Source organism: Ictidomys tridecemlineatus, chromosome X (assembly GCF_052094955.1).
Source record: "Ictidomys tridecemlineatus isolate mIctTri1 chromosome X, mIctTri1.hap1, whole genome shotgun sequence".
In the NCBI taxonomy this organism is placed as follows: domain Eukaryota; kingdom Metazoa; phylum Chordata; class Mammalia; order Rodentia; family Sciuridae; genus Ictidomys; species Ictidomys tridecemlineatus.
In genome coordinates, this window is record NC_135493.1 from 114,834,595 (window position 1) to 114,861,328 (window position 26,734).

The following is a 26,734-nucleotide window of genomic DNA, read 5'->3' on the forward strand; positions in this document are numbered from 1 at the left end:
CAGGCATCAGATTCCAGCAGGTAGCCAGCCTTCCTGCCTGCCTTCCTTTGTCTCTTTTTCTTTTAAATGCTTACAGTCTATTGCCTCTTTTTGTCATCTGGAAGAACACAGGAATCAGATTCTAGTGGCCTTCCCTTGTAAGCGATCTATTACTTTTTGTGAATTAAGCTCACGTAGACCCTGTGCATCTAACATAGTTTTGTTTGATTTTTTTTCAACTGAAGACAAAATTGGCTCTGTCTTACTTTGGCACCTTTTATAACAAAAATTTTGAAGTTTTTAAAGGTCTTAGTCATGTGCTTATAATTTTCTTCCTCCTGATGTCCACAAAAAGTCAAACAAAGAAGCTACACTGTGTTCTGGAAGGAGACAGCTGGTCTGCTTCCTTGGAGGACCCTGCATCATCTGTGCTCCCAAGCCCAAGGCCCATTGTCTTCACTGGGAGAAGGGCCTGGAAGAAAATGGGGAATAACAAGAAGAGGATAAGAAAAAAGTAGGGAACAAGCATGATAAGTAGATGGTACTAACTGAGCAAATGAAAGGGAACTCAATGGCGTGGCTGGGCAGAAGTAAAGATAGTGAAATGCAAGACGAAATCATTGTACAAAGGCCAAGAAGGGGACAGTATTCCACCCCAAAAAATGTTCATTCAGGCTTAGCAGGTGTGTGGGGTTTCACTAAATGCATATATTCCTCCCCACGTCATTTGATTTGCCAAAAGCAAGGCCACTATCTTTAGCTGGGAAGTTGAGGAGGGGAGTATGAACTCTCAGTAATATCAAGGGTCAAGTTCAGAAAGTTTCAAGATCCTTATCTTCACAAAGAAAACACATTTTAGGAAAAGTAGATTGTTCCCATTCCTTTCAGAACATGGAAACTTTAAAGCAGTAGATCTGATAACAGAGGCAAGGACCTCTGAGAGGTCCTCAGAATGCCACCACAATGGCATCCTCATGCTGCCCTTACCTTCTTTGCTGGACTACCTTCTGCAGCCTGGGAAGGGGCTCTGTTCATCTGTGGGAGTACCTCAGTCTCAGATACTTGTTCAGACTGTAGCAAGAAATCAGAGAGATGATGTAAATGCAAAGATACAACCACCCAAATGTATATTACATTTGATCTTAACCAAAATACATAACACCTAAATATATAACAGAGTATTCAGGAAAATGGTCACTCAGGGAAAACTAATTTTGATCAAGTTGCAGCCAAGCATGGTTGAGTCTGGTGATCCTTGGGGGAAACTCCTCACAGCCTTGCTATTCCCTTCCACCTCTCCTCCCCGCATTATTCAACCTTAGGAAAAGGAATCATGGGAATTTCTACTATAACTGACATACATATTGGTTAAAAACTAACACTTTACAAAATCAAATTCTAAAAATAATGGGGTCTATGGGGGGAAAGACCTTAAGATCTTAACTGGTGTGCTAAGAAAAACAATCATTATCATTTAAAACACACTGCAATTTTTAAAAAAATGTTAAATACCTAATAAAGAAACACTCTAGTAAATTTGGCTCTTTACATTTAAAAAAGAAGGAGGCTTGTGGTAGAAGGACTCATCAGATTGTTGAGGCTGCTAAGTGGTATGGAATCAATGACTAAAATGTACAAAGATTGGCAAAGAATGCCAGAACACAGGGTAACTGGGTGTCACGTGTGGCCCCCTATTTCCCAGAGACTTGCTTCCTTCAGCTATGTTACAGTACTTTGCTTTCAGCCAATGGTGCAAAATATTAACATGCTAAGGAAAAAAAACCCACTTGCAAAATAAATGACTTCCACATTTCACTGACAGTCCTCCATTTACCCACAAATTAATTCATACTATAGCAACACATTGTAGCACAACCAACTGCCTTGATGTGCTCTAATCCATCCTTCTCTAACCACTCAGAGAGCAAGGCTTCTTTCTCTGACTCTACTGAAAGGGTTGGTTCCCAGGGAACTAACATTCTCTCATTTAGTAGATTCTTTTCTAATCTTCTCATTCCCCTTCCACCCAACACGGCATCCTTGACTGCTTTTTTTTTTTTTTCAAACTCCTGTCCTTGGCATCCGAGAAGCTGCAATCTCCTACTTGTAATCATTTTTTTTTGTCTTTTCTTATCCTTCAAATATAGGGTTTCTCAACTTTCTGTCTTCGATTCCCCTGTCCCATTTTTCTCTCCCTATTCATTCTTCCTTACAGTAATCCCATCTGCTTCTATCTTTTATTCCAAACACTCCATCTCTTCTAAACCCATTATGCAGGCATTCAACATACCTGATTTCTAGTTCCAAGTACTTTTTTACAGCCTTCTCCCTTCCTTCAATGATAACTGTTTTATTATTTTTGCTGTTACTATTATCAGATACTATGACACACTGAATATGAGCTATATGTCATACATTGCTCAAAGTGCTTTGCATGATTATTTATTGCATTCCCTCATCATAGCCCTAGGAAGTATCATTATTCTCAAACTTTTGGTGAAGAAATTGAAGATCATGAAGTTAAGGAACTCACCTAAGATCACAAAAATAGCAAGATCTAAATCCAGGCCTTGAGTTCGAAAGTTAGGCTTATAACCACAATGCTATGTAGCCTCAGGCACCCTTAAGCCAAAGAGTTATTCATTCAAGGCAATGTTTTTGCTACTGCAGGTGGGCCCTGTGCTGTTATCCAAGGATAGACCCTGCTTATAAGCAGTCTGGAGAGGGATAGCTGGGTCAAATGGTGGTTCCAGTCTCAATTTTCCAAGAAACCTCCATACTGCTTTCCATATTGGCTGCATCAATTTGCAGCCCCACCAGCAGTGTATGAGTGTACGTCTAGGGGAGAGACGAAGAAATGGCCAAGCAATCATGCTTCAGGAAACTAGAGTGGGAAGCAGTGTGGCGACTACAGAAGCACACAGCCATGTATAGCAGCAAAGATTAAGGCAGCAGCTGGGCATGGTGCCGCATGCCTGTAATGCTATCAGTTTGGGAGGCTGAGGCAGGAGGATCGTGATTTCAAAGCCAGTCTCAGCAAAAGCGAGGTCCTAAGCGACTCTCACTGAGACCCTGTCTCTAATAAAATACAAAATAGGGCTGGGGATGGGGCTCAGTAGTTGAGTGACCCTGAGTTCAATTCCCAGTACCATCCTCCACCCCAAATAAAAAAGACTCAGGCAGCAAAGAGTCAGCTGAGGCCTTAGTGACACGCAGAACACAGCCAGTTACAGGAGCAATGTTTGGAGGTGGTAAAAATGGAGGCTCCAAAAATTCACAAAGGGCCTATATGCTCTGAGACTCATGATGTCAGCCTGGGTCACCCCAAGAACACTGAGGCGGATTCCCAAGACAGGAAGCACAGGACAAGTAGCAGTAAGGGGAGCCCACTTTGAGTCATAGAGAGTTTGAAGTGCCTGGGAAACACCCAACCAAAGCTTCCCCAGGAGCTTTCATTGTCAGGAGTACAGAGAATGCAGCACTCTCTTCTCTTTCCTTGTGGATTGTGACATATGGAGTCATACTCCAAGATCTGTGACTCAAACATCAACTTAATTAATAGCTAGGTGAGGGCCCAATAACCGCTTGAGTATAGAGATTCTGGTGAACTGTGGTAAAGAATGCAACTTGGACCTGAGGCCCCTTCCTTCCTTCCACCCACAAATCTCTTACTTTGAAGGTATCTGTTCTGGCTCCAAGTCTATGCATGCAGCCCCCTGCAGGGACCACAGGTGTGTAGTGACATATCTCACCAGGCAGGCAGAGAGAGGAGGAGTGACAGACCCCAGCACTCTGCCTTTCTATTGGTCACTTCTCCTCAGGCACACAGAGAAATGTGTGTTCTACAACTCCCTTCCCCGTAGAGGTAAGTGAAGTCTCCTTCTTGTGAAAATAATGAAGGAGGTGATAAAGTGACCTTGTTCTCAACAGAAATGAGGATTCTGAACACAGAAAAAGTATAGAGTGTCTTTGTTGATGCCACCTTTTCCCTTAAACATCTCTAAAAACACAAGCAACAATCAGACAGGAGCTGGGAAGAATGAGGAAGCAATGGTAAGATGTGTCTGAGTTTTTTTAAGCTTTATTTTATTTATTTATTTTTATGTGCTGCTGAGGCTCAAACTCAGTGCCTCACACATGCTAGGCAAGCACTCCACCTCTGAGCCGCAGCCCCAATCTGAATTTTTTTCATTTACAAAAGTACCTTTCTGAAATTATATGCAAGGACCTGGGATACAGATACAGATATTGATATAGAGATATACCGATACACACACTCTCGCACATCAATTCTAGTACTTTCCAAGTGCAAATGACAAGCTATTTTCATTCCAATTTTGCCAAAAAAAAAAAAAGGCCTGGATAGGTCACATGGTAGAACAAGGTACTGCCGCTTAGGATGCAGAGAACTGTCTAGCCTGTGGTTTTGCCTGTTTCCATGGATGATGGAACAACATGGCCTGCTCAGTTGGCTTTCCAGAAATGAATACAGGCCCAGAGAAGCTAAGCACTTCTGTTCATTCATTTTTATTCAATTACAGGCAGGTTCCTTGGTAAATACTTCAGAATTAAACAGGAAGAAGCCAGCAGTCAAAGGTGCTATAGTGCCCCCACTCAGATCACCTTTATCTGGCTGACACATCCATCCCCCAGCTGTTCTGAGGTTTGGCTACTAATGACTCACAGCTGCTCTTTTCTCTAGAGAAAAATTGTCAACTGATGGAAGCCTACCTCCCAACCCTTCCCCCAGCAGGCCACGGACAATAACTGATGTGTATGTAGAAGGATATAAAAGGGCAATCCTCTAACTCAAAGGAGGATAATTCTGTGATGTAATTTATATACCAGATTACACCCTATATGGATCAGGCCAAGGTCAGCCTTTATCTGAGACTCCATTATTCCTTGGTTTTTTCCCCTTGGCTTTTTTGCCTTTAAGGAACCTGGCCAGAGACACTACACAACATGGTCCCAGAAAGGGGGATTTAAAGCACCCTAATATGCTATCCCTTGGTATTTCTCTCTCTGCTTCTGTGTGTATTTTTCTCTCATATACTGGTTATTCTGGGCGAAGTCAGCTGATATACTGTAAGGAAATCCACTCAGTCCTAACAAGGGGTCTACTTAGCAAGGAAGTGAGGCCTCCTGCCAAGTCATCTTAGCACTGAATCCTCCAGTCCCAGGTGAGCCTTCACATGACTGCATTCCTGGATGACATCTCTTTTTTTTTTTTTTTTTTTTTTGGTGCTGCTGGGGATGGAACCCAGGGCCTTGAGCCACATCCCCAGTAGCTTCTTAAGACCCTGGACCAGAACCAACCAACCAAGCCACTCCCAAATTCCTGATACAGAGGATAATACATGTTAAGTCATTTTATTTTCATTTTTAAAATTGGGTTAGGAATATGTGTAGAGTTAGGAATCTAGTCAGGTAGAGTGAAGTTGAAGTGTGGGGAGCAAAACAGGGGGCATGCCTGGAACTGGAGAAAGGCAGTGGGGTAGACCATACATGGCTTTACAGACCTGGATTATCTGAAGACCATTCGTTCAGCACCTTCCCCACTTCTGTACTTTTCTCTACACTACAGCAGACAGAAGCCTGACAATGTCTAATGCTTTTTGTAAGCATCTAATTCCTTGAATTAAATGTCTTCTACTATGGAATACCACCCAGTAATTTCTGTCTCCCTAACCAGACCTTACATCCACATTGCATATTTGGAGCACACCCTGAGGGCCAGAGGGGCCACCTATAGACTCAAAGTAGACAAATGGTCTGATTTGCTTTGTATTTTAAACCAGGTTGGTGGGAATGGGAACAGGTAGATGTGAGAGTTACTTAGACTGGAAACTGGATACATCATTGGTGCTTGATAGAATATGGCATAAGTGAAAGAAAAAGAACAAGGACATATGGAACTCAGATTTTGACCCTGATAAGTGGTTGAGAGAAAAAAAAAATGGTTTAAATCAAGAAGAAAGAATTATGGCCATACAGAAACTGAATAAAATTAAGCAGATTCATCATAAAGCAGTGCTGGAAAATCCACTTATATCTCCTTAAGGCAGTCTAGAAATGATCTTCAACAGGGATTGGTGAATCTTTTCTGTAAAGGGACAGCAGTAAACTTTTGAAGTTTTGAGGGCCATGCAGTTTCTGTGGCAGCTCTGCAACTCAACTGTTGTGCTAAAGTAGCCAAAGACAATCCAATGAATGGGCATAGCTGTGTTCCAAGAAATTCTATTTACAAACAAAGGTGGGTGGTACAGATTTGGCCATAATTTGCCAGCCCCTACCTACAGGGGAGAATAATCTACAGCTAACCTTAGGAAGCACTGGCTAGTCTATCTTCCTCTTGGTGATTCAATAAGCACATAGCACATTTCGTGCTCTGAAATTCTGTCAGGTAATGGAAGCCACTTGCCTTTGCTTGTTAAGGCATACGTTCTCAGACTTCTTTGACTTCAATTCTTTATTCTCATGTAACTCCTTTAACATTCAGCAGAAATAATGTTCTGTGGGACATACTTTAGGAAACGCTAACTACAGGCTGGGTTTTAGATGAACAAAGGAAGAACATTCCTGCCAGATACTAAGGTCCACACCCAATCCTAGGAGAGGAGCAATCTCCACAGTGCTTGGCAGATCCAACTCCAGGGGCCCCTGCTGCACACTCTTCCCCTTCTTATTTGGCTAAGAGTATGGAGGCAGGGTGTGGATGGGGTTGCTTTCAGGCAAGAAAGAGCTCCCCTCCTGCTTTTCTTCTCCCTTTCTTTGTTGCAGTAACAGTTTGTGTTGCTGCTGCCAACTACTACTCTATACGAATTTGTTCCATGGGCTTCTTAAAACCTGCCTGACAGGCATGGTGGTGCATGCCTGTAATCCCAACTCTGGAGGCTGAGGCATGAGGATTATAATTCAAGGCCAGCCTGGGCAATTTAGCAAGACCCTCAGCAAGTTATTGAGACCCTGTTGAAAAATGAAAAGTAAAAACGGCTGGAAATACAGCTCAAAGATACAGTGCCCCTGGGTATCAAAAAAAAAAAAAAAAAGCCTAGTACCCCAAACTAAACCAAATCAATCAAAAAACACTCTTGGAAAAAATACACAATAGAAATCATTCATGATAATAGTCAAGGCAGATGAACCTAACAATAAATTACAAGTTTTTAAATAGTTTAAAACAATGTATCTCAGATTATAGTTCTACTGAGGCAACCTCTTTTTACCAAAAGGACCTACCCCCTACTCCATTTCAAGTTCTCACCACACTTCCCGCCTGGGCCACTACAAAAACTTCAGCAGATGTTTTTCCAGCCTTCAGTTTCTTGCCCAGGCTGACTCACCCTGTACATCACTGAGAAACTAATCTTGTAAAACATCATCTCATGGAAGCTCTTTTATCTCAAAGCCTTTAGCATGTCCCCAAGGCCTATGGCACATAACACAACTGCTCAGCCAGTTAAAGTGCTTCCACCACCTGGCTCCAATTATTGACTACATTATACCTGGGTTAATTCATCCATATGGAGCCTACTCCATATGCCCAAGTATTCCCTAAATCTTCAAACTTATAAAAGGTTTCTTCCCAAATCAATTGTTCTATACCTTCTACCCCACTGGTTCCCAAATATAGCTAACTGGTGTATAGCTAACTCAGTAGAATTATCTGGGAGATTTTTATAAATTGCAGATTTTTAGACAGCACCCCAGAGTTCCCTCATCAGAATCTCCTAGGAATGGAGCATGAATAACTTATATTTTAACAAGCTCCCTGGGAGATTTTTACATAGCCAGCCCAAACCAATTGGGGACCATTGATGGCCAAAATTCTTCACTTAAAAAGATGAGTAAACAAAGTCTCCAGGGACCTTAGTCTGGACAAGGCCATAAGTGTTCCTGCAATGACTGACTAGGCTTCTTAACTATTTGCTCATCCATTTATCATGGGAGGAATTGGGTATATGCCTCCAAGGTTCCATTTATAAATATTTGCAGCAAGACAAAAATCTTCAGGAACAAGATTTTGTTAAAAAGTCATTTGTTAGCCAGGCGTCGTGGCGCACACCTGTAATCCCAGAGGCTTGGGAAGCTGAGACAGGAAGATCGTGAGTTCAGAGCCAGCCTCAGCAATGTCAAGGCCCTAAGCAACTCAGTGAGACCCTGTCTCTAAATAAAATACAAAATAGGGCTAGGGTTGGGACTCAGTGGCTGAGTGCCCCCAAGTTCAATCCCTGGAACAAAAAAAAAAGTTGTTTGTCAGGCTGGGGATATAGCTCAGTTGGTAGAGTGCTTGCCTCACATGAATAAGGCCCTGGGTTCAATCCCCAGCACCACCAAAAAAAAAAAAAAAAAAAAAAAAGCTTAATTGCAGTAATTTGCCAAGGCATGGGTAACTGGTAAGACATCTAAATTTTGCAATGCATGCTATTGACAGATTGTAAAAATAAACTCAACTTTTGTTTAATACCAAAGAATGAGGATGGATCCCCAAACTGGGGATCACAGAGGCAGTGGCTAAATTTTAAGGAGATGAGCAGACAATCCTGCTGCAGCCTCTTAAGGTTTTCCAGCATCTTCTCAGTATACTAAATGTCATTTGTTGCCTAATTTTCACCTGACCCTTATTTCTGCTAGACAAGGGTACACCAGAAAGCCATGTGGTCAAACCTAGGGACCTACCAAGCAGAAACAGCAGCCAGCAGCATACTGGCCACAGCAAGCCCCATCATTCCACAACCAGAATCAAGAGGGTCCAAAAGACCCAAATCACTGAAAGACTGTTTACCAAAATCCATGACCCAAGTCACCTGTGAAAGACAGAAATGGAGCTGAATGGTAACCATCTAGAAAACAGGATCTGGGTCTTGCTATGCTGTCATTTTTCCCAGAGCCTAAACTGAACACCAACAAACAGCAGGTCCTCTAATCCACATGTGGAATGAGCCAGCAATAAGTCCAACACTGTTTTGTGTTCCACTGAAAAGGAGGTTAAGAATTCATTCCATGGTAACTACTGCCACAGAGCATAGCAGTTATAGGGTGAAGGCTTTAGAGTAAAATCCAAGCTTTGCCCTTGCTCAGTGTATAAGCTGGTCACATATGTCACATATTTCACCTCTCTGAGGTATAATTTCTTCATCTGAAAAATGGGGATAATCAACCTCATTCAGACACTGTGAGAATTAAACAAAAGATCTGTCTAGATTGTTAAGCACAACTACATAATAACTGTTCAATAATGATAGCAGCTATTGTTAAAAAAAAAAAAAAGTCTGACTGGTTTCCCAGGCACAGTTTCTGTTAGTGCAGGCAGCAGCCAATTCAGTGTAACGGACTTTTCACCCTTGACAAACACAGGGAAACCTAGACTGAGAAAATGCTGGCTCCAATTTAGATTACAAGCCCCAAAGTAGATGATCCACAATCCAAATCTGTGCCACTAAATATTACTACTATCAATGTTGGAGGGGAGACTTTTAAAAAATAAAAGCCCTTTCAGGATTTCAAATTTGAAGGCTACCTCAGTACAGACATCTCAGGCAGTTTGCACTGAACATCTCTGGCACCACCCACCTCCCCTCAGTCCAATGGGAAAACAATCCAATACTGGAAACACCCAGGAAAACACTGAGGAGCTCAGGAAGAACTTTGGTGGGAATGGGTAATCAGCAACTGTAATGGAGAAGTAGTCCCTGGATTCAGTAGTTACATGACAGAATCTCCTACGGATTCCCAAAACCTGCTTGATTACTGGACAACATCCATGAAAAATACTTGCTATTATAACTAGAGGACTCTGAATGCTTTATTTTGGTATAAAATGCAAGTGTTCTGACCATGACCAGGGTTTTGTTTTTCTACTTCCAATTTCTATTAATACAACAAAGATCTGAGCTGAGTCTGAGCCCCCACTCTCTATATCACATACTTAAGCCATATTACACTCTCATCTGCAGACTCAACAACATAGTCCTCACAGATAATGTGATCTATGGCAGGATTCTCTTGAAATTTGTATTCCCTATGAATAAGATGAAAAAATGCCTCTCTTGCAGGCACCTACCACCACCCATCAGTATTCAACAGTATCTCAGGACTAGGACTTTAGAAATTCTCCTTGCTGGTCCCCCACCACTGATATATATAGATCTAGTGATAATAACAGTATATGAAAAATTTAAAAGGCCTCAAAGTCCTAGCCTCATGCAATATTTTACCACACTCATCATTTGAATTCCCTCTGTGAGGACTGGGATGTAGCTCAGTGGAGAGCACTGAGCTACCATGTGTGAAGCCCTGAATTCAATCCCAGTACTACAAAAACAAACAAACAAACAAACCCTGAATTCTCTCCATGGTTCCATCACTATGTATTAGGGATGGAGTGTAGAATAACATTCTTTCCAACTACTGATAGTTCACACTTTGACTGTAAGAAATGTCTCCTTTTGGGTTGACACAGTCCTTCCTGCATGAGCTACATCCATCAGGGAAATATGATTTTTAAAAATTCAATTAGAGGGCTAGGGTTGTGGCTCAGTGGTAGAGCACGTGCCTAGCATGTGTGAGGCACTGAGTTCAATCCTCAGCACTGCATATAAATAAAAGAATAAAATAAATGTCCATCAACATCTATAAAAAATAGATTTTAAAAAATTCAATTAGAAATAATTTGCTAGAGAGGGGACTATAAAATTATGGTAAGAGTTACGAACCAGCCATAAAATAAATTCAGCCCTGATGAGAATGTGGAACTGGACTGGGATCACCACTGATTGATTATATCAGTACAAACACTTTGTAACACTGTTTGGCAACATCTGCTAAGGCTGAATGTATACCTTCCCTGTGCCATGAAAGTCTAAGGCATATTGCCAAGAATGATGAAACACACATCCACTCAATAGTTGGATAGGAATGTCCATAGCAGCACAACTCATCATTGTCAAAACCTGAAAATTATCCAAATATCCATCAACAGTAGAAAATAGTGATATATTTGCACATACAATGGAATACTATACAGCAATGATCTACATACAAATATATAGATGAATCACACGAATTTCATTTAAGCAAAAGCAGTCAGACACAAGAGTATACACTGCATGATTCCACTCTTATAAAGTAGGAAATAGGCAAAACTAATTAATGTACACTGTTAGAAGTCAAAATAGTGCTAACCCTAAATATAGGCAATAGGGAAAATAGCACAGGAGAGGGGAGCAGTTCTGGAGTGCTAAATATATTCTGTTTCTTGATTTGGGTGGAGATTACATGTGTGTGTTCAGCTTGTATAAATTCACTGAGTTGCACATTCATATAGTTCAATAAAAAGTTTTTTTTAAAAAAAAAAAAAACAAATCCCACAGAGACAATTTCCTGTATGTCCTTAAAGTGCCATCTAGTGGTACAAGTTAAATGTAAACAAGAGAGAAGTTTTGCCTCAAGGAAAGGAGGAAGGAAGGAAAGAGATGCCATTACCTGGCACACAGAATCCCAATAGGAAGATTGTGAGGCAAAGTAAAGCTGTCTACTACAGAGCTAGCTGGTACCAGTGAGCTGATGGTGTACATCTATTCCCAACTCTGCTCAGGATCAGCCTGATGGGAGTATTTACAAGACAGGCTACAAACTGAGGTTTACCTTCCATTCTCCAGAGAAAGGGTTTACCAGCACACTATTAGGCAACAACTACAAAATTTTCTGGGAAGAGTAGGGTATTTAGGAGGGAGTTGGAAAAATAAATTCCTTTCCTCTGTCTTCTCTCAGTAGCCATGTTCCCTTTTTCCTCACCTTCACAGTACACTACTGTGGTGAGGCCAAGTCTGGTTTCCTTTAATTATGCTTCAGAAACAGAGTTGGGAAGGCCCCCCACAGCAAGCCTTTGAAGCTGCCAGTTGAATAAAGGATATTTGCTCAGAGTTTTGCTAATCAAGACTGAAAGACAGTGCACCTTGGTCAGACAAAAGTCTTTAAGGAAAAATGACAAATCATAGACACTGGCATTGTTTAGGAGACTGTGGGTGACAGGGAAAGTCTATCCTTCTTCCCACAGATTCTTCTTCCCATTTCTATTATTTGACTGATGGAAGAATTCTCTTGAGACTCAAGCTCCCTGTGAGAAAAGGTTGAAGAAAGATGTCCTATGCATACCTCTTGCCAACTGGTTCTTGTCTTTCAAATGTCCAGTGTTTATGGAAACAAGTGACGATCTGGATTGGGCCTACAGGCTATATTGGCGAACTTCTGAAGAAGGCAGTCGGTTAGTCCACAAAAGGTCATAGGAGTGGGTAATTTTTTAAAAAAAATTCTACTAAAAGTAGTTCAGAGTAAGTAGTCTAGCACTTATTCTGGGCATATGACTACCAATTTCTGGATATCCTGGGTGTTCTGCATTTTCAAACTGGATCCTGCTTTTGTTTCATTGGGCCTGCAGCGATAATAATTGTAACAGCTTACTGTTGTTGAGGGTGGACCATGTACCAGGCACCATTCTAAGGGATCTACAGATATTATCTCATAGAATCCTCATAACAACCCTATGAAAATAAACACTAACACTATCTCCATTTTGCAGATGATGAAATGGAGACACAGAAAGACTAAGTAATTTGCCCAAAGTCCCAAAGCCAATAAAAGGTAGTAATACGATTTGAAGCTGATGCTCTTGATTCCACTATCAGGCTGCCTTCCTGAGCCCATTAGCACCATAGCACTATGATTGCTGCCTATACTTCCCTACTTATATACTCCTCCCCTGACCCTCAAGAGTGACTTGTGTACTCTGTCATTGTATGGTAGGGGTGAGAGACTGACAAGAGAAATGAGGACTTCATTGTTCATTTATCTAGAAATCAAGCACAACTAGCCAGGTGCAGTAATGCACACCTATAATCCCAGAAGCTTGGGAGGCTGAGGCAGAAGATCACAAGTTCAAAGCCAGCCTCAGCAACTTAGCAAGGCCCTAAGCAACTTACTGAGACCCTGTCTCAAAATATAAAATACAAAGGGCTGGGACATGGCTCAGTGGTACGGTGCTTGCCTAGCATGCATAGGGCCCTGGGTTTAATATCCAGCACTACCAATTAAAAAAGTAAAGAAATTTTTAAAAAAGAGAAACCAAGTACAACTAACCCTTTTGGGAGAAACTGAGCTGTCTTGTTACTTATGATAAACATATTGGTCAGCTAGAGCCTACAACGTTTACCAATAAAACGTAAGGAAATGGGTTTAAATAAGACACATGGAAAATGTTATATGTAAGTGCCATGAGAGACTACAGAATGAATGGTGTTAAGCAGGACTGCCTTCAGAGGGTGAGGAAGATGAAGGAGTTACAGGATAAGGATCACATCACAATCTTCATGCTCTCATAGTTCTTAGCAAAATACGGGCTTACAGTAAGCACATTCCATTAACACCTGATGAACTGTTTAGGCAAACTGAGAGCACTGTCCAGAGGACATGTCAGCAAAATGAGCTTTATACATGACAAAAATCATGAGCATAATATAATAAAGAGTAAGAAATCTAAGAAAACAAGTCATTAGTGGTAGAGTAAAGCTAACTCATTAAGAGGTTTCATAAGAGAAAATGTATCCCTGATAAAGATAATACGTCAGTCTGGTTGTTGGGAGAATAATTCTGAGACATGAATTCATAGAATAGTATCATACTAAAAGCTAGACCTTGGGCTAGACAGCAGGGTTAGAATCACAGCCTTTCCTTGCTGTGTGTGGCACTGGGCAAGTTCCTGAAGCTCTCTCTCTGTGTCTTATTTTACTTATCTGCAAAATGATGAGAGCAACAGAATTTATCATGCATGACTGTTATGAAGACTAAATGAGTTAGTATTTGTAAAGCACTTAGAAGAGCATTGGGCACACAGCACTAAAAAAGTGCTTCATAAGTGAAATAAAAATCACAGAACCTCACTAGCTTGTATACTTTTAAAATAAGCATTTTAGCTGGCGCAGTGCACAACTGTAATCCCAGCGATTCAGGAAGCTGAGTCAGGAGGATAGCAAATTGGAGGTTAGACTGAGCCATTTAGCAAGACCCTGAAATAAAAAAAAGGGGGGCTGGGGATGTAGCTCAGTGGTAAAGTGCACCTGAGTTTAATCCCAAGTACCACCAAAAAAAGGTATTTTAGATGGATGTAGAAAAGATTTCACATTTTGAAAATAACTGGTAAGCAAAGAGAATAGAAATTCTCATTAACTTTTGCTTAGCAGGTCAATAGCTAATTTTTGTGACAGGTAGTGGCTGATTTCTATCCCTTACCCTCCTTCTCTATATCATTCAATTTCTAGCACTTCCCCAGAAACCTTTTCCAGCTCGCCTCTTCTACAAGAGCAGGCTGGGTAACTTACTAGCTATGAGAATCCAAACCATTCATTTTCACTCTTTGAACTCAACTTCCTCTTCCTTATGAATATTACACAGTGAAATTTCACTTTTACATATATCTATGATGCACTATTTTAAAAAAACTATAAATAAATAGAAGAGCAACCAGTAGAAAAGAGGAAAGGGAACAGGGGGAGATAAAGGAGAAGTACTAGGGACTGAATTGCAGCAAATTATATTCCATGCTTGTATAATTATGTCAAACAAACAATAATATTGTGTAACTATAACACACTAATAAAAAATGACACGCAATGACAGATGTGAAAGCATGAACACACAAGCATCGAAATTTAAGATTTTGATACTCAGAAGCCAGAAAAGGTTCATCAGGGGACAAAACACAAAGCAGTAGGCCAGGCTGGGAGTCCTGAAGCATACAGAGGTGGCTGAGAGCTCACATGCAGCAAAATAACAGGGATCTCCATATGAAGCAGGAGACTAGTACCAAGCTCATTCCCTGAAGCCAAAGGCTAAGTGGTGCTTCACTACCTGTAAGTCTGAAAAGCCAGCATGAAGCTTGTGATGGTGTTCAGAGGTGTCTACTTAGGAAAAGGACAGAAAGTATATAAAGGCCGTCCCTGACTTACAAGGGTTCAACTTATGGTACTTCAACCCTATAAGGGTATGAAGACATAGCCATACAACCATTCTTTTGTCACTTTGAGTATTTAATAAACAACATGAGATATTCAACACTTTATTATAAAAGAAGTTCTGTGTTAGACAATTTTGCCCAACTATAGGCTGATGTAAGTACTCTGAACATGTTTAAGGTAGGTGAGGCTAAGCTCTGATGTTCAGCAGGTTAAGTATATTAAATTAATTTTCAATTTACGATGTTTTCAGTCTCTAGTGGGTCTACTGGGACATAACCTCATCCTAAATCAAGGAGCATCTGTCTAATATCACAGCCTGGTCCTGGGCTAAGCTAGCATCTGATGCCATCCTTGAGAACTCTGACATCCATACCAGATTGAAGTATTGTACCTCAAGTACAAAAAATGGCTCTAGACTAAAGGACATGGGGTATAGGGGTATAAGGGTTTAGGGCTCTGGAGTATAGCTGGTAGAGATAGCTGCTAAACTGCCAGATAGGAAAAAGCTCAGAGAAATGAGAATGAAATTTAAACCCAACTCAATGATCACAAGCCTGCAACTTTCAAAGGCATGGAAGACAAAATCTAAGACAAAAAAAAAATTCACTCCCAGTAAACATGAAAATAGAGCAAGTTGAAATAACATTAAATATATTAAGTATGTTTAGAATTCTCAATGTTAAATATAGGGAATGAAACATGAAACAAAAATAGGGAAACATAAAAAAGGACTGACATAAAAATAATTGATTATAAAACCTAGATTCAAAGAATAGCGATAGAGATTTTAAAACAAGATAGAAAAATTTTGGTTATACACAGTTATACAGAGAATCACTTAGAAGACAAAGATTTGGTCCAGGGCTAGCACAGAATGATCAGAACATTAAAAAATGAGAGAATCATTATTACAAGTAAAAGATGTGTTGACACACAGAAATATATAGCCAATTGCAGTTCAAGAAGAAAACAGAAGAAATTAGTAGAGAAATCAAACCCACAGAGACATGACTAAGAGTGCTCTAAAATTAAACATGATTTTCCAGATGGGAAATGTATACCAAGTGTCACCTGGAATAAATAAACTTAAATCTATGCCTAGACACATCACAGTGACATAAACAGAACATAAGAAAAAGTATTAAAAGCCCCTGTAGAGAAAAGACAGAGTCACTCCAAAGGAACCAAAAATAGATTGACAGTACACTCTGCAGCAGCAGCAACAGCAGCAATAAATGTCAGAAGAGGAGGAGGTTAATACATTCAAAATGCTGAGGGAAATTAACTTTCAGTCTGGAAGTCTATACAAAGCAAAATTACCTTCCTGTTGTTTTTTTATATTGAGAATTAAACCCAGAGGTGCTTTACCAGGGAATTACATCTCCAGCCCATTTTATGTTTTATTGAGTTGCTGAGACTGGCCTCAAACTGTGATCCTCCTGCCTCAGCCTCCTGAGTTGCTGGGATTACAGGTGGGCAACACTGTCAGTCTACAAAATTACCAATGAAAAAGGAGGGCTATAAAGTCACTATCCAGAGAACATGAATGAAAAATAAGTATGAGATGACCTATTTCTGTGAGCTATTTATTTGCATCTCACAATTGCTAGAGTCATCATAACTATGTTATTATATACTGTTATACATGTCTTATCCCAATTTCTGAGAACATGGTTTCTAAAAGTAACTTCCAAAGATCATTTCTGATAAAGCTTCAAATAACTTTTTTATTCTTATCATATCAGAAGGCATTTTTTCCTAATCCTTGATTATAAGAGGATATTCTTACAAGGAAAAACTGTATCATTTCCCTGCCAAAACAGCTAAACTTCTGCCAATTACTTAACAGTATACCTCCAAGTATATGACAGTAGAAAGTAGCTTTCTTTCTGCTATATCATCTCTAGGGTTTCAGTTGTACTTAGCAGGAGTGAGCAGTAAAAACTGGTCTAAGCAGTTTTTCCCTTAATTGTGTTTTATGATTTTTTTTCATCTATATTTAAAATAAGATCTTGCGGGGGGGGGGATCGCTTACTGGGAATTGAAGCCAGAGTCCTTTATTAGTGAGATACATCTATCCTTTCTATTTTTATTTTGAGACAGGGTCTTGCTGACTTGGTGAGGCTGGCTTTGAACTTTCCATCTCCTGCCTCAGCCTCCTAAGTGTCTGGGATCACAAATGTGTACTACCACATCTTGCAAGTATTTTAAAAGTTCAGACCCTAACAACTGCCATTTGAGTTTAAGTAAGATATGATCATTCCTTCCAAATATAACAAAGTTAGCATGTAATAAAAAGTTGTGTCTAAGAAGTTTGGCTTTGAAAAAGAGCAGCATGCCCAGCATATTCCTACTGGGTTCAGCATGACCATCAGCTCTGATTCTAGCCAGATAGAAAAGTTAGATGTGAAATGAGCTGAGTGAACCATGGTGGCTCTAGTTTCCTTTCAAGGCCATTTGTGTTCCTGGCTCATCTTTCATGACAGTAAACACATGACCAGTGGCACACAGTGACTAGTCCTTCCAGCAGGACCTTGCTATTATTACACTTTCTCACCATATTCACATCAGTCATCACAAGAAGCCTGTGCTTTACAGGCCATTTCTCGTGATCTGGGTTCTTGTCCCCACAGAGTTTAGGTACATCCCCTAAGCTGAACTCCTACTTCCCTCTCCTCTTCCACTAGAACTTATGGAATGACATCACCAAAATCCCCTCTAGATCTTTTCTCTGAACATTCTTTCCTCTTGCTCTAATTGAGTACTTCTCAATTCTGGCTGCACTTTAGAATCACATGAAAATATTTTAAACACCCAATGACTGGGACTTACCACCTCATTCCAAAATTTCTGGGCCTCAGCAGGTTTAAAGCTCCCCCAGATGATGCTACTATGTAGCCAAGGGTGAAAACAGCCAGGCTAACTAAACTTCTACTGTCTCTTCAGCAGCTGCTTCCCATAGAGAACTTTCTTATTGGGGGACTATTTCTTTCTCACAGTTCTGGCACCACTGGGACTGAAGATGAGGAGGTGGCCTGCTCTTCACTGCCACCTTCAGAACATTCAATCTTCCCTCAAATCTGGCTTTCCAAAACTCTGGTAGTTCCTCAAATATACCAGGACCTCATGCATATCTGTTTCTATGCATTTGATTTTCTTCCCCTACAGGAAGTCTCTGTATCCCTCAGCCATCTAAAAATAAAGAGGCTCTTGTTTCTTTAAAAGTCATTTCAGTGATCACCCCACCCATCCCATGAGCCTTCTTGATCTAAGTGTAACAGTATTAATAAGATGTTTCTTCCACCTTGCCTGTTATCTTAGTACTCATAACATTGCTAGTGGGGAGCACTTGCTATGTTCAGATAAGAAACTAGTGGCATAAATAGGAAAATTCTAAGCACATTAGTCTAGAGGAAGCCCTAATTCATCAGATGTGGTGCCAATGTAAAACTTAAAAGTTAATACTTTGTATCCCCCAAATCTTTTCTTTATTAAACATAATTACACTGAAGCCATGGTTCTATCACAATTGCCATAAGAAATTTGGCATGAGATCAATGCTATTAAAGGGATTTAGCTATGGAAGTACTAAATAGTCCCTTAGCAGAGAACTGACCTACAGGACAAGCACAAACTCTGTAGATGGCATTTTACTTTATGCAGAAACAGCAAGCTAATAAGTTCAACTAACACTCACTTTAACGCTGCTCCATATGAAACAGTCTGCTCTAATTGCTTTCTGTTTTTTTATGCTATGAATTGGTCTTAAAAAAAAAAAAAAAAAAACACTTCTAAACTGAGCCAAAAGACCATGCTCTGGTTTCCAGTCTTTCCAAAGGAAAATGTGGAACAAAAAAAAAATGCTTGATTCTTTATTCACTTAGTCCTTCTTGCTCTTACCTAATAGTATGAAAAATAAAAGATCTGTTTCTTTGAATTTATTCCTTTCCCTAACTCTGGGGCCCCATTTGTATAACTTAATCCAGATGTTCATATCACAGTGGTGCTTGGTATATGTAGAATCCACCTAAACTGCATTTTATGCTGAAAACCTATACCTCATCTCTCTCACTTGATAAAAGTAGATATGTTTCTGTTACATGTAGATATATATATGCAAATGTACAAACTCAAATGAGTATGTAACATACTCGGAACCTGGAAGTATATCACAACTGATTCGTCACATAGCTTTTAAAATAGTGTTCCTCTGCAGGAAACAGAACATTTTTTTCATTATTACAAACTAGTCTCACCCATTTATCAAGTTATATAATAGGAAATATCTAAATCCTACAAATAATACAGAAACTTTAGTTTAACCTCTTCCACAGCTACTAATAAATGTAATGATTTTAGTTTTACCATGCTTCCTGGTTTCTCCCCAGGTCTCCAGGTTATGGTACTACAGTCTAAGCCCCCATGAAAATGTCTCTGTAGATATAGATATATTTCCAAGTTAGGTTGATGATATAGCAGATATTCAAAATATTTTACAAAGCAAAGGAAGAATTCAGAGTGTTTAAGTTCTCTATAATAAAATTTGCTGTGAGACAGCAAAATGACCTCATGAGAGAGTAAGCAAGAAGGAATTGAAAAACAATGAAAGAAAGGGAACAAACTGAAAACCTGGAAAATTGGAAATCTCAAGCTAATGTGCGGTGAACTTTAATTTTTAAATCTTCTAGAGAAGACTGTTGGTATAACATATAAAACTTAACTTTAATCACATAATACAGAAATGAGGTGACAGATGAGAACAATGTGGAAATGCTCTTAGCAACACCTTAAGCCTGGTGTTCTAGTAATGTTTCCTAGATCCTAAGCCCTCAGGATAGTGGTAGGTATTTTATAAATATAATGATGAATGGCCACACAAGCTACAAAATTGCTTTAACAAAATTGAACAGGTTTTTTGTTGGTTTTGTTGTTGTTTGTGTTTGCCATAGGACTTCAAAACCTTTAGTGGGTTCACATAAACTAGAAATCTCCCAAAGGGAGTATAGAGGGAGCAGCCTGCAAATTTTTCTTACCACAGAACTCTACTAATATCTTCCAGAGACTGTTTCATCACAAGAAATTTGGGAAAGACTATGGTATTCCATACAGGTGGTGACTGAGATCCTCCTAGAGTCAAAATTAAGAATTTGACATGGCAAGAAGACTAAATACAACCATGTGCTTATTACCCAGGACTTTGTATACTGAATATGTATCCCACTTACAGTGGATGAAAGGGGGTAATGGCAGAAAGAAAATGGCCTAGAGATTTTTCTGCCTCCATTGCTTACACACTTGTTCTCCACAGTTAGGCACCTGAGCTGGAGACCTGGGTTGAGTGCTGAGCTCAGTGTTTACACTGTGCTGGGCAATCTGGTAGACAAAGAAGCAACTTATCCATTAACAGGAACTGGAGAATTCCCAGTCTCCCTGTCAGATCCTCAATCACCATGCCCAAAAAGCAGACAGGAAGCCCACTTCAAGCAGCTCACATGAGGACTTGCAATAAAGTAGCACAGTTCAGGCCACTGTTGTCATTTGTGTAACAGGGAGGTTTATTACAAAAGTGTTTTCAGACAGGTCTTCCACACATTCATTCAGGGGGTCCTCAAGTCTAGGTTTGAAACCACAGCAAGTAAATGAGTACTCCCAGAATGTCAGTTAATTTTGTTGTGATCCAGTCCAAGTTTGCTGTTGGTACAAAGCAACAGCCTCAAGTCATCTAGGTCCTCCATGGAGGATTGGTGAAAGCCTCAGTTATGAGTATAATGGATCTGCTGTGTTGCTGTAGATGTAGACACTTAGACTCCAATGACAGAGAGGAAGGGCCTAAAGACTTCAGTTTGGAACTGGCTCTACTATTTACTAGTTACCCCACCTTGGTGATCTGCTTAACTCCTATGTGCTCCCGTTTCCTCATTTGTTAAAAAAAGGATGATATTAGTACTACTTCATAAGATTTTACAAAGATTAAATTATGCTTTGAAAGTAGTTAGTACAATGCCTGGTCTATTGTAGATGTTCAATTAACATAGTTAATAATTTTGAATGAGGAGAAATTATGGCCAAGGAAAGCCTTAGGGTGGAACTATGATTTGGCATTAGAGAAAGACCAGACTTGATAACTACTTATTAACTGATCAGTACCTCTTAAAGCCAGTTCTGCATTCTGAAAAAGGTGTTCTTGCTTGTTTATATGCAAGTCAAGAAGAACTGGGATTTTTATTACCCTTCAAACTGAAGTAGGAAGTCAATATCATGGTATTTGCATCTTGTGGTTCAGTGGATGCTCAAGACCATCTTATTGTCTGAAGGAACAGTAAACAAATGTTAAAAGTGGTTTCAGTGACTCAAGTCCTGAGAAGCACTACATGAAAAGGTATGCTCTGAGCCACCCCCCAGAGCACCAAGTAGAAACTGTCTGCAGAGAAATTTCCTAACATTTTCTGCCAAAAGTTGGAAAGGGTCATTAAAGATAGAATGTCTCTTCAGCAGCAATTAGCAAAAGGAAAGATCTATAGCACTATCTACTACACTCCATAGATTTGCTTCTTGCTTCTCACTTTCAACTCCACAGAAAGTGTTGATGAATAAGCCATAGTGGCACATGGAAATAAGGCAGATTAATTTACAGGTGAAAGAGATTTTATTGACTCATTCTCCCACTCCTACCATTTCAGCTTATTGTTCTGAAGGTAAATACCATACTAAAGAAAGCACTGCATGGGCCAAAACCACAGCACTAGCCTGGTGTTTATGACCATTTATTTTTAGTTTATGTGGAATAAACATAACTCTTAAAATGCTAATGAAAGTATAACCACCCAGACTGAACATACTATACAAAGCAACCACATCCTCCGCCTCCATTGGAGAGACACCCCTTCTATTCCTCTCTATGAAAACCACACACTACTCTCAATAGCCAAGAATGAACAAGTACACATTTGCTTGGTGGCTTATTGAGGAAATTTTTCCTTATCCAAGTGAGGCTGGGCTGGCTAGAATGAAAAGAAATTAATCCACTCTGCTCTCTTCGTCTAGTTATTTTCCTGGGAATCTAACAGACCAGTTCTGTGGCAATCAACCCTTGAAAAGAAACACACTGAGAGGACAATTTGTGTACTATGAAATGCTTTACAGAAATTAAATCTGTCTCCTACCTGTGATGGACAAGGCCTTGGTGGGAGTGCAGGTGGTGGAGGCAATAATCCCGATTTAGTAGCTGAAAAGAAAAACACATATTGTTAAAGACCACCCCATAAAAAGAAGATAAACAAAAACCTCTTGTATTGAACTAGGAATAGCAATGGCATTTGTATTTAACATGTTTTTAAAATCCCTCTGAATTTTTTTTAAAAAAGAGCACATGTTATTTCTAATCCCTTTTTCATTTCCATCTTACCCAAAACACAAGTATTTGCAAAAGCTGTTAGGTAAATACTTGGGTTCATTTTATGACTAAGACAGTATAAAATGTTAAGAAAAATACACCTTTTGATCAAAAGCTGGGAACTCTGCATGGGAAAGGTGGATAATCCTTCATCATTCTGATGTTAATTATTTAGTTTCAAATAATACTAGCTTTTCTCCCTAGATCTCAGCCATTACTGCTGTTTAACTCAATGTATGGGCTGTCAAAAGGAAGGGAGCCAGAACCCCCAAAAAAGCAACTCTGCCACCCTGTATGTGATCCTGTGATTAGATCTGCCTGCAGTGGGAGAGGCCAAAAGTGATGGACTGAATTAATTGATTGATTTATTTGAAAGATCTCAATTTCTTTTCTCTCCCTGATCATTATTATCAGGGATAACTAAATCTGTTTCTAAAATAATCTGGCCACTTTTGAAGGATGTTTTATAAGAAACTTGCATGTTTTTAATTTTATGAGATTCAGAGAATATTTGAGTTAAGCCAAGAACATCTGAATTATAACTTAACAATGAAAGTAAACACCTACTAGAGAATTATGAATAAAGTCCATAATCACACACAAGAAATAAGTTTAGGATCACATAATGGCAAGTAAAAACTACATTGTTTACAAACACCTTAGAAAAACCCATGTATTTATAATTATATGTAGTTTATTCAAATATTTATAATATGTGTACTAATATTTGGACAATCTTCTGTGCCTTAAACAATAAATAATACCAACATACCAATAACATGAAAATTCTGAAAATCACTATTGATTTGACCTAGCTGAATCAGACAAGTTAGAAGATGGAGTTTTGTGCTTTCCACAAACGTAACACAGAGTAATATTACAGAGCTGCTCATTCTGAGCCAGAGCATGGATACAGTACAGCCATGTGGGACCCTACAACTTCTCTCAATCTGTCTTTCATTAAAATTTATAAAACACATCAGTGGATCAAAACACTAGAGGTTGAACAGCCAATAGTAACAAAGCGTACAGTACAAAAGAATGCTGAAAGCCTTCAGGAATTATTCATCTCAGGGCCTGTACTCTAAAGGTTAGCATGGATTGGGCTTTTAAATTACTAGTTACTTTAAAGACAAAACAAGTAAATAAGCAAAATACACATGCTTCTAAAAGAATGGCCACAAAATTGCATCGGAATACATGTGTTAAAACAACCTTTTATTAACAGAAGAGGGCTACGCATGAAATGATAAGTCATTTAGTTAAATTGACTTCTGCTTCCAGCCAAGATGGAAATAAAACAGATTTACTCACCCATTTGAAATAACAAAAAACAGAGAACCACACAAAACAACAGTTTTCAAGATACTAGAATAAAACATATACAAAAAGAGATTTCAAAACACCAGAAAATTAGGCAACAAAGATGGTGATTCCTGAGAGATAGGAAACAAACAAGGCAAGTCATGCAACTGTCCCTGCTCACTACCTTGAGAGTTAATAGAAACAGGATCTATTCCAAATTCAGATCAGATTATGCTCCTTTTTTACTATTAATTTTTAACAGGACAGATGGCATGTTTTTCTTTAAAAAAAAAGATGTATAGATCTATTTCTAAATGCACTTTTAGATAAAATCATATCACCTACATCATCATTTATTAGGTTCATTAGAAGTTGCCCCAACTGTAAAGATAAAGTAAAAATCAATTTCAGACCATTTAAAATAGAACCCTGCCTCAGTTTCTTACTACTAGATTTCAAGCAACAAAATACTATCACAAACATGTGATCATTGGTCATTCTGAATCTTTATAAAGAGTTGATATTGGTTATTTTCCTCATTAAGTTCTAAGAGGATTGGGAGTGTGCCACAGTCTGGCTGGGCACAAATCATGAGCCACTCAAGCAGGAACAAACTTTATTTCCAAACTCCACCAGCACACTCTCCGGGAAATCTCCCGAACGCCACCCATGCGGCTCCTCCAGGAACACACCACACACCAACCGGAACTCCCTCTACTGGAACTTTTCCAACCAACGCGAACTCTTCAGGAATCCCTGCGAGAGCTCAACCGGAACTCAACAGGAACTCTGCAAGGACTCAAAAGTCATCATCTTAATGGCTCGCTGATGTCACCTCTCAACCACTACTTCTGGCAAAAATGCCATGCGTCATCCCGACTCAGCTGTGGCCCTCAAAAGGGGTGGTCAAATATTATATCACAAATAATAACATCTGCTTTGTTTCCTCTTGTTGATACCTTTACCACTATTTTTCTGATCTTACATATATACCTAGAAGATCTACTATTAAGCTAAATTAAAATGGTGATAATGGGCATGCTCATCTTCTCTCGATTGCAAAGAGAAACATTCACTAGTTCACCATGAATTATAGTGTTTGCTATCTAGGTTTATGGTGGTTATCCTTTAAAATATTATGAAAATTCCTATTTATTCTTATTTTGAGATTTTTTTCATGGTGATTTCATGTTAAATTTTAATCAAAGATGCAACTCCGCCCATTGTGAATATGGTATTTTTTTCTTATAATTTGTTAATGTGGTGAATTGCATTATGGATTTTCTAATATTAAAGCATTCCTGCAGACCTGGGATAACCTCAAATTGTTCAGGTTTTTAACATCGCCTACATTTAGTTGGCCAATATTTTATTTGGAATTTTTGCAACTATATTCATGAATGACAATGACTATCATGATTTTCCTTTCTCATATGGCCTTAGTTATGATTGGCTCAGCTGGAAAGCATTCTCATTATTTGTACTCTGAAATACACTGTATAATATTGGAAACATTTTTTCTGAATACCAGGTTAAAACATGCCAGAAGAGTCATCTGGGATGAAATTTTTGGTTAATAATTCCATTTCTTTGACTGTTTTAGGACTATTTAGACTTTCTAGTTCTTAAGTCAGTTCTGATATATGGTATTTTTCTGGACTGTTTTCATTTTGTCTAAATTTTCAAATTTATTATGATGATTTTCATACCTCCTTCTTATGATCATATTAATCTCTGCATGTGTAATTATCTTTTTCCATTTCTTTTGCTGTCATCATTCTACTTTCCCTTCATTAATCTTGCTTGGCATATATCAGCTATGTTACTCTTAAAAAAAATCAGCCTCCATATTGTTATATATGCTTTCTGTTTCATTAATTTTCCCATGTTCTTTGGGCTTGTCTATCTTTTTTCTTTTCTAATATAAGCATTTAGGGTTATAAATTTTAATTACCTTTTTATTAAAATTTCATAAAACTTTACATGTGATATTATCATTTGGTCCTAAAACTTCCTAATTTCCACTATAATTTCTTTTATAATGTTATTCTGTCTTAAGTATATCTTTTAAAGGTTTCTTTTTTTAAAAAATTGAGAGTCCATTAGTAGCAAACTTATTGAAATAACTACTTTCTCCTAGCATACTGAAGGCAGAATTTCAGTTTTTTTGCTTCCATTAATGCTGTAGAGAAGTCAACTTTCATTCAACTTGCTGTTCTTTGTTAGTAATTGTCTTCTCTCCAATTGCATTTAAGATCTTTTCTTTGTTTTTGTACTCTGAAATATCAAACTTTACCATGATTCTGCACAAGTATTATTTCCTCTTCTTTTTCTTTCATCACCTGCCTAAGCTTCTTTGGCTCTTCTTCTTTCTGATCATGTGGCATTCCCATTAACTTTGGTTAATTCTCAGTGTCTCTCTGAACACTGTTGTTCTACCATTTTCTCTTACCTCTCCTTCAGGAGCTCTTTGTCTAAGTATTCTGTGTTTTGGATAGTTTTCTAAGATTTATTGTCCAATTAATGTAACTCCTCTTTAGCTATACTTAATGTCTTGTTAATTCAGTCTTTGACTTTCCACTACATATTTTTCTTTTCTAGAAGTACTAGTTGGTCCTTTTTTCAATGGTTGTTCTTTTATTTGTAGAATGAAAAATGATAGCCTCTGCTATTTGACTTGTGAGTCTGTAGAATGCCTATACTATAACTTTTAAGTATAGATAGATTGAATACATGGAACTAATCTCACTTTTATTAACACAACAGTGAAAGGATTTTTTCAGGTGCTTGTTTTAATCCGCTTTGCATCACTGTGACCAAAAGACCTGGCATGAACAACTTACAGGAGGTAAAGTCTACTTTAGCTCACATTTTCAGAGGTTCAGTCCACAGTGAACCTACTTGCTATGGGTCCTAGATGAGGCAGAAAAATCATGAAGGAAGGGCATTGATGGAGGAAAGCAACTCAGGACAAGGCAGCTAGGAAACAGAGATAGAGCTCTACTCACCAAGGACAAAATATAAACCCTAAGGGCATGCCCCC

General features: G+C 38.9%; 1 protein-coding gene across 11 annotated transcripts in view; it reads right to left on the bottom strand.

Moving 5' to 3' along the window:
• The window catches only part of Reps2 (RALBP1 associated Eps domain containing 2), a 210,590-nt gene that overhangs the window by 26,626 nt on the left and 157,230 nt on the right, over nt 1-26,734 (bottom strand). For 9 of the 11 annotated variants that reach the window (XM_078035089.1, XM_078035087.1, XM_078035088.1 and 6 more), the window contains 2 exons: nt 22,157-22,218; nt 967-1,050 (listed from right to left, as the gene is read on the bottom strand). In XM_078035089.1, coding sequence (XP_077891215.1) covers nt 967-1,050; nt 22,157-22,218 — 146 coding nt within the window. Of the gene's footprint in view, nt 1-966; nt 1,051-21,222; nt 21,302-22,156; nt 22,219-26,734 lie in introns of all 11 variants that reach the window. The other 2 variants (XR_013431903.1, XR_013431904.1) reach the window with 1 other exon arrangement.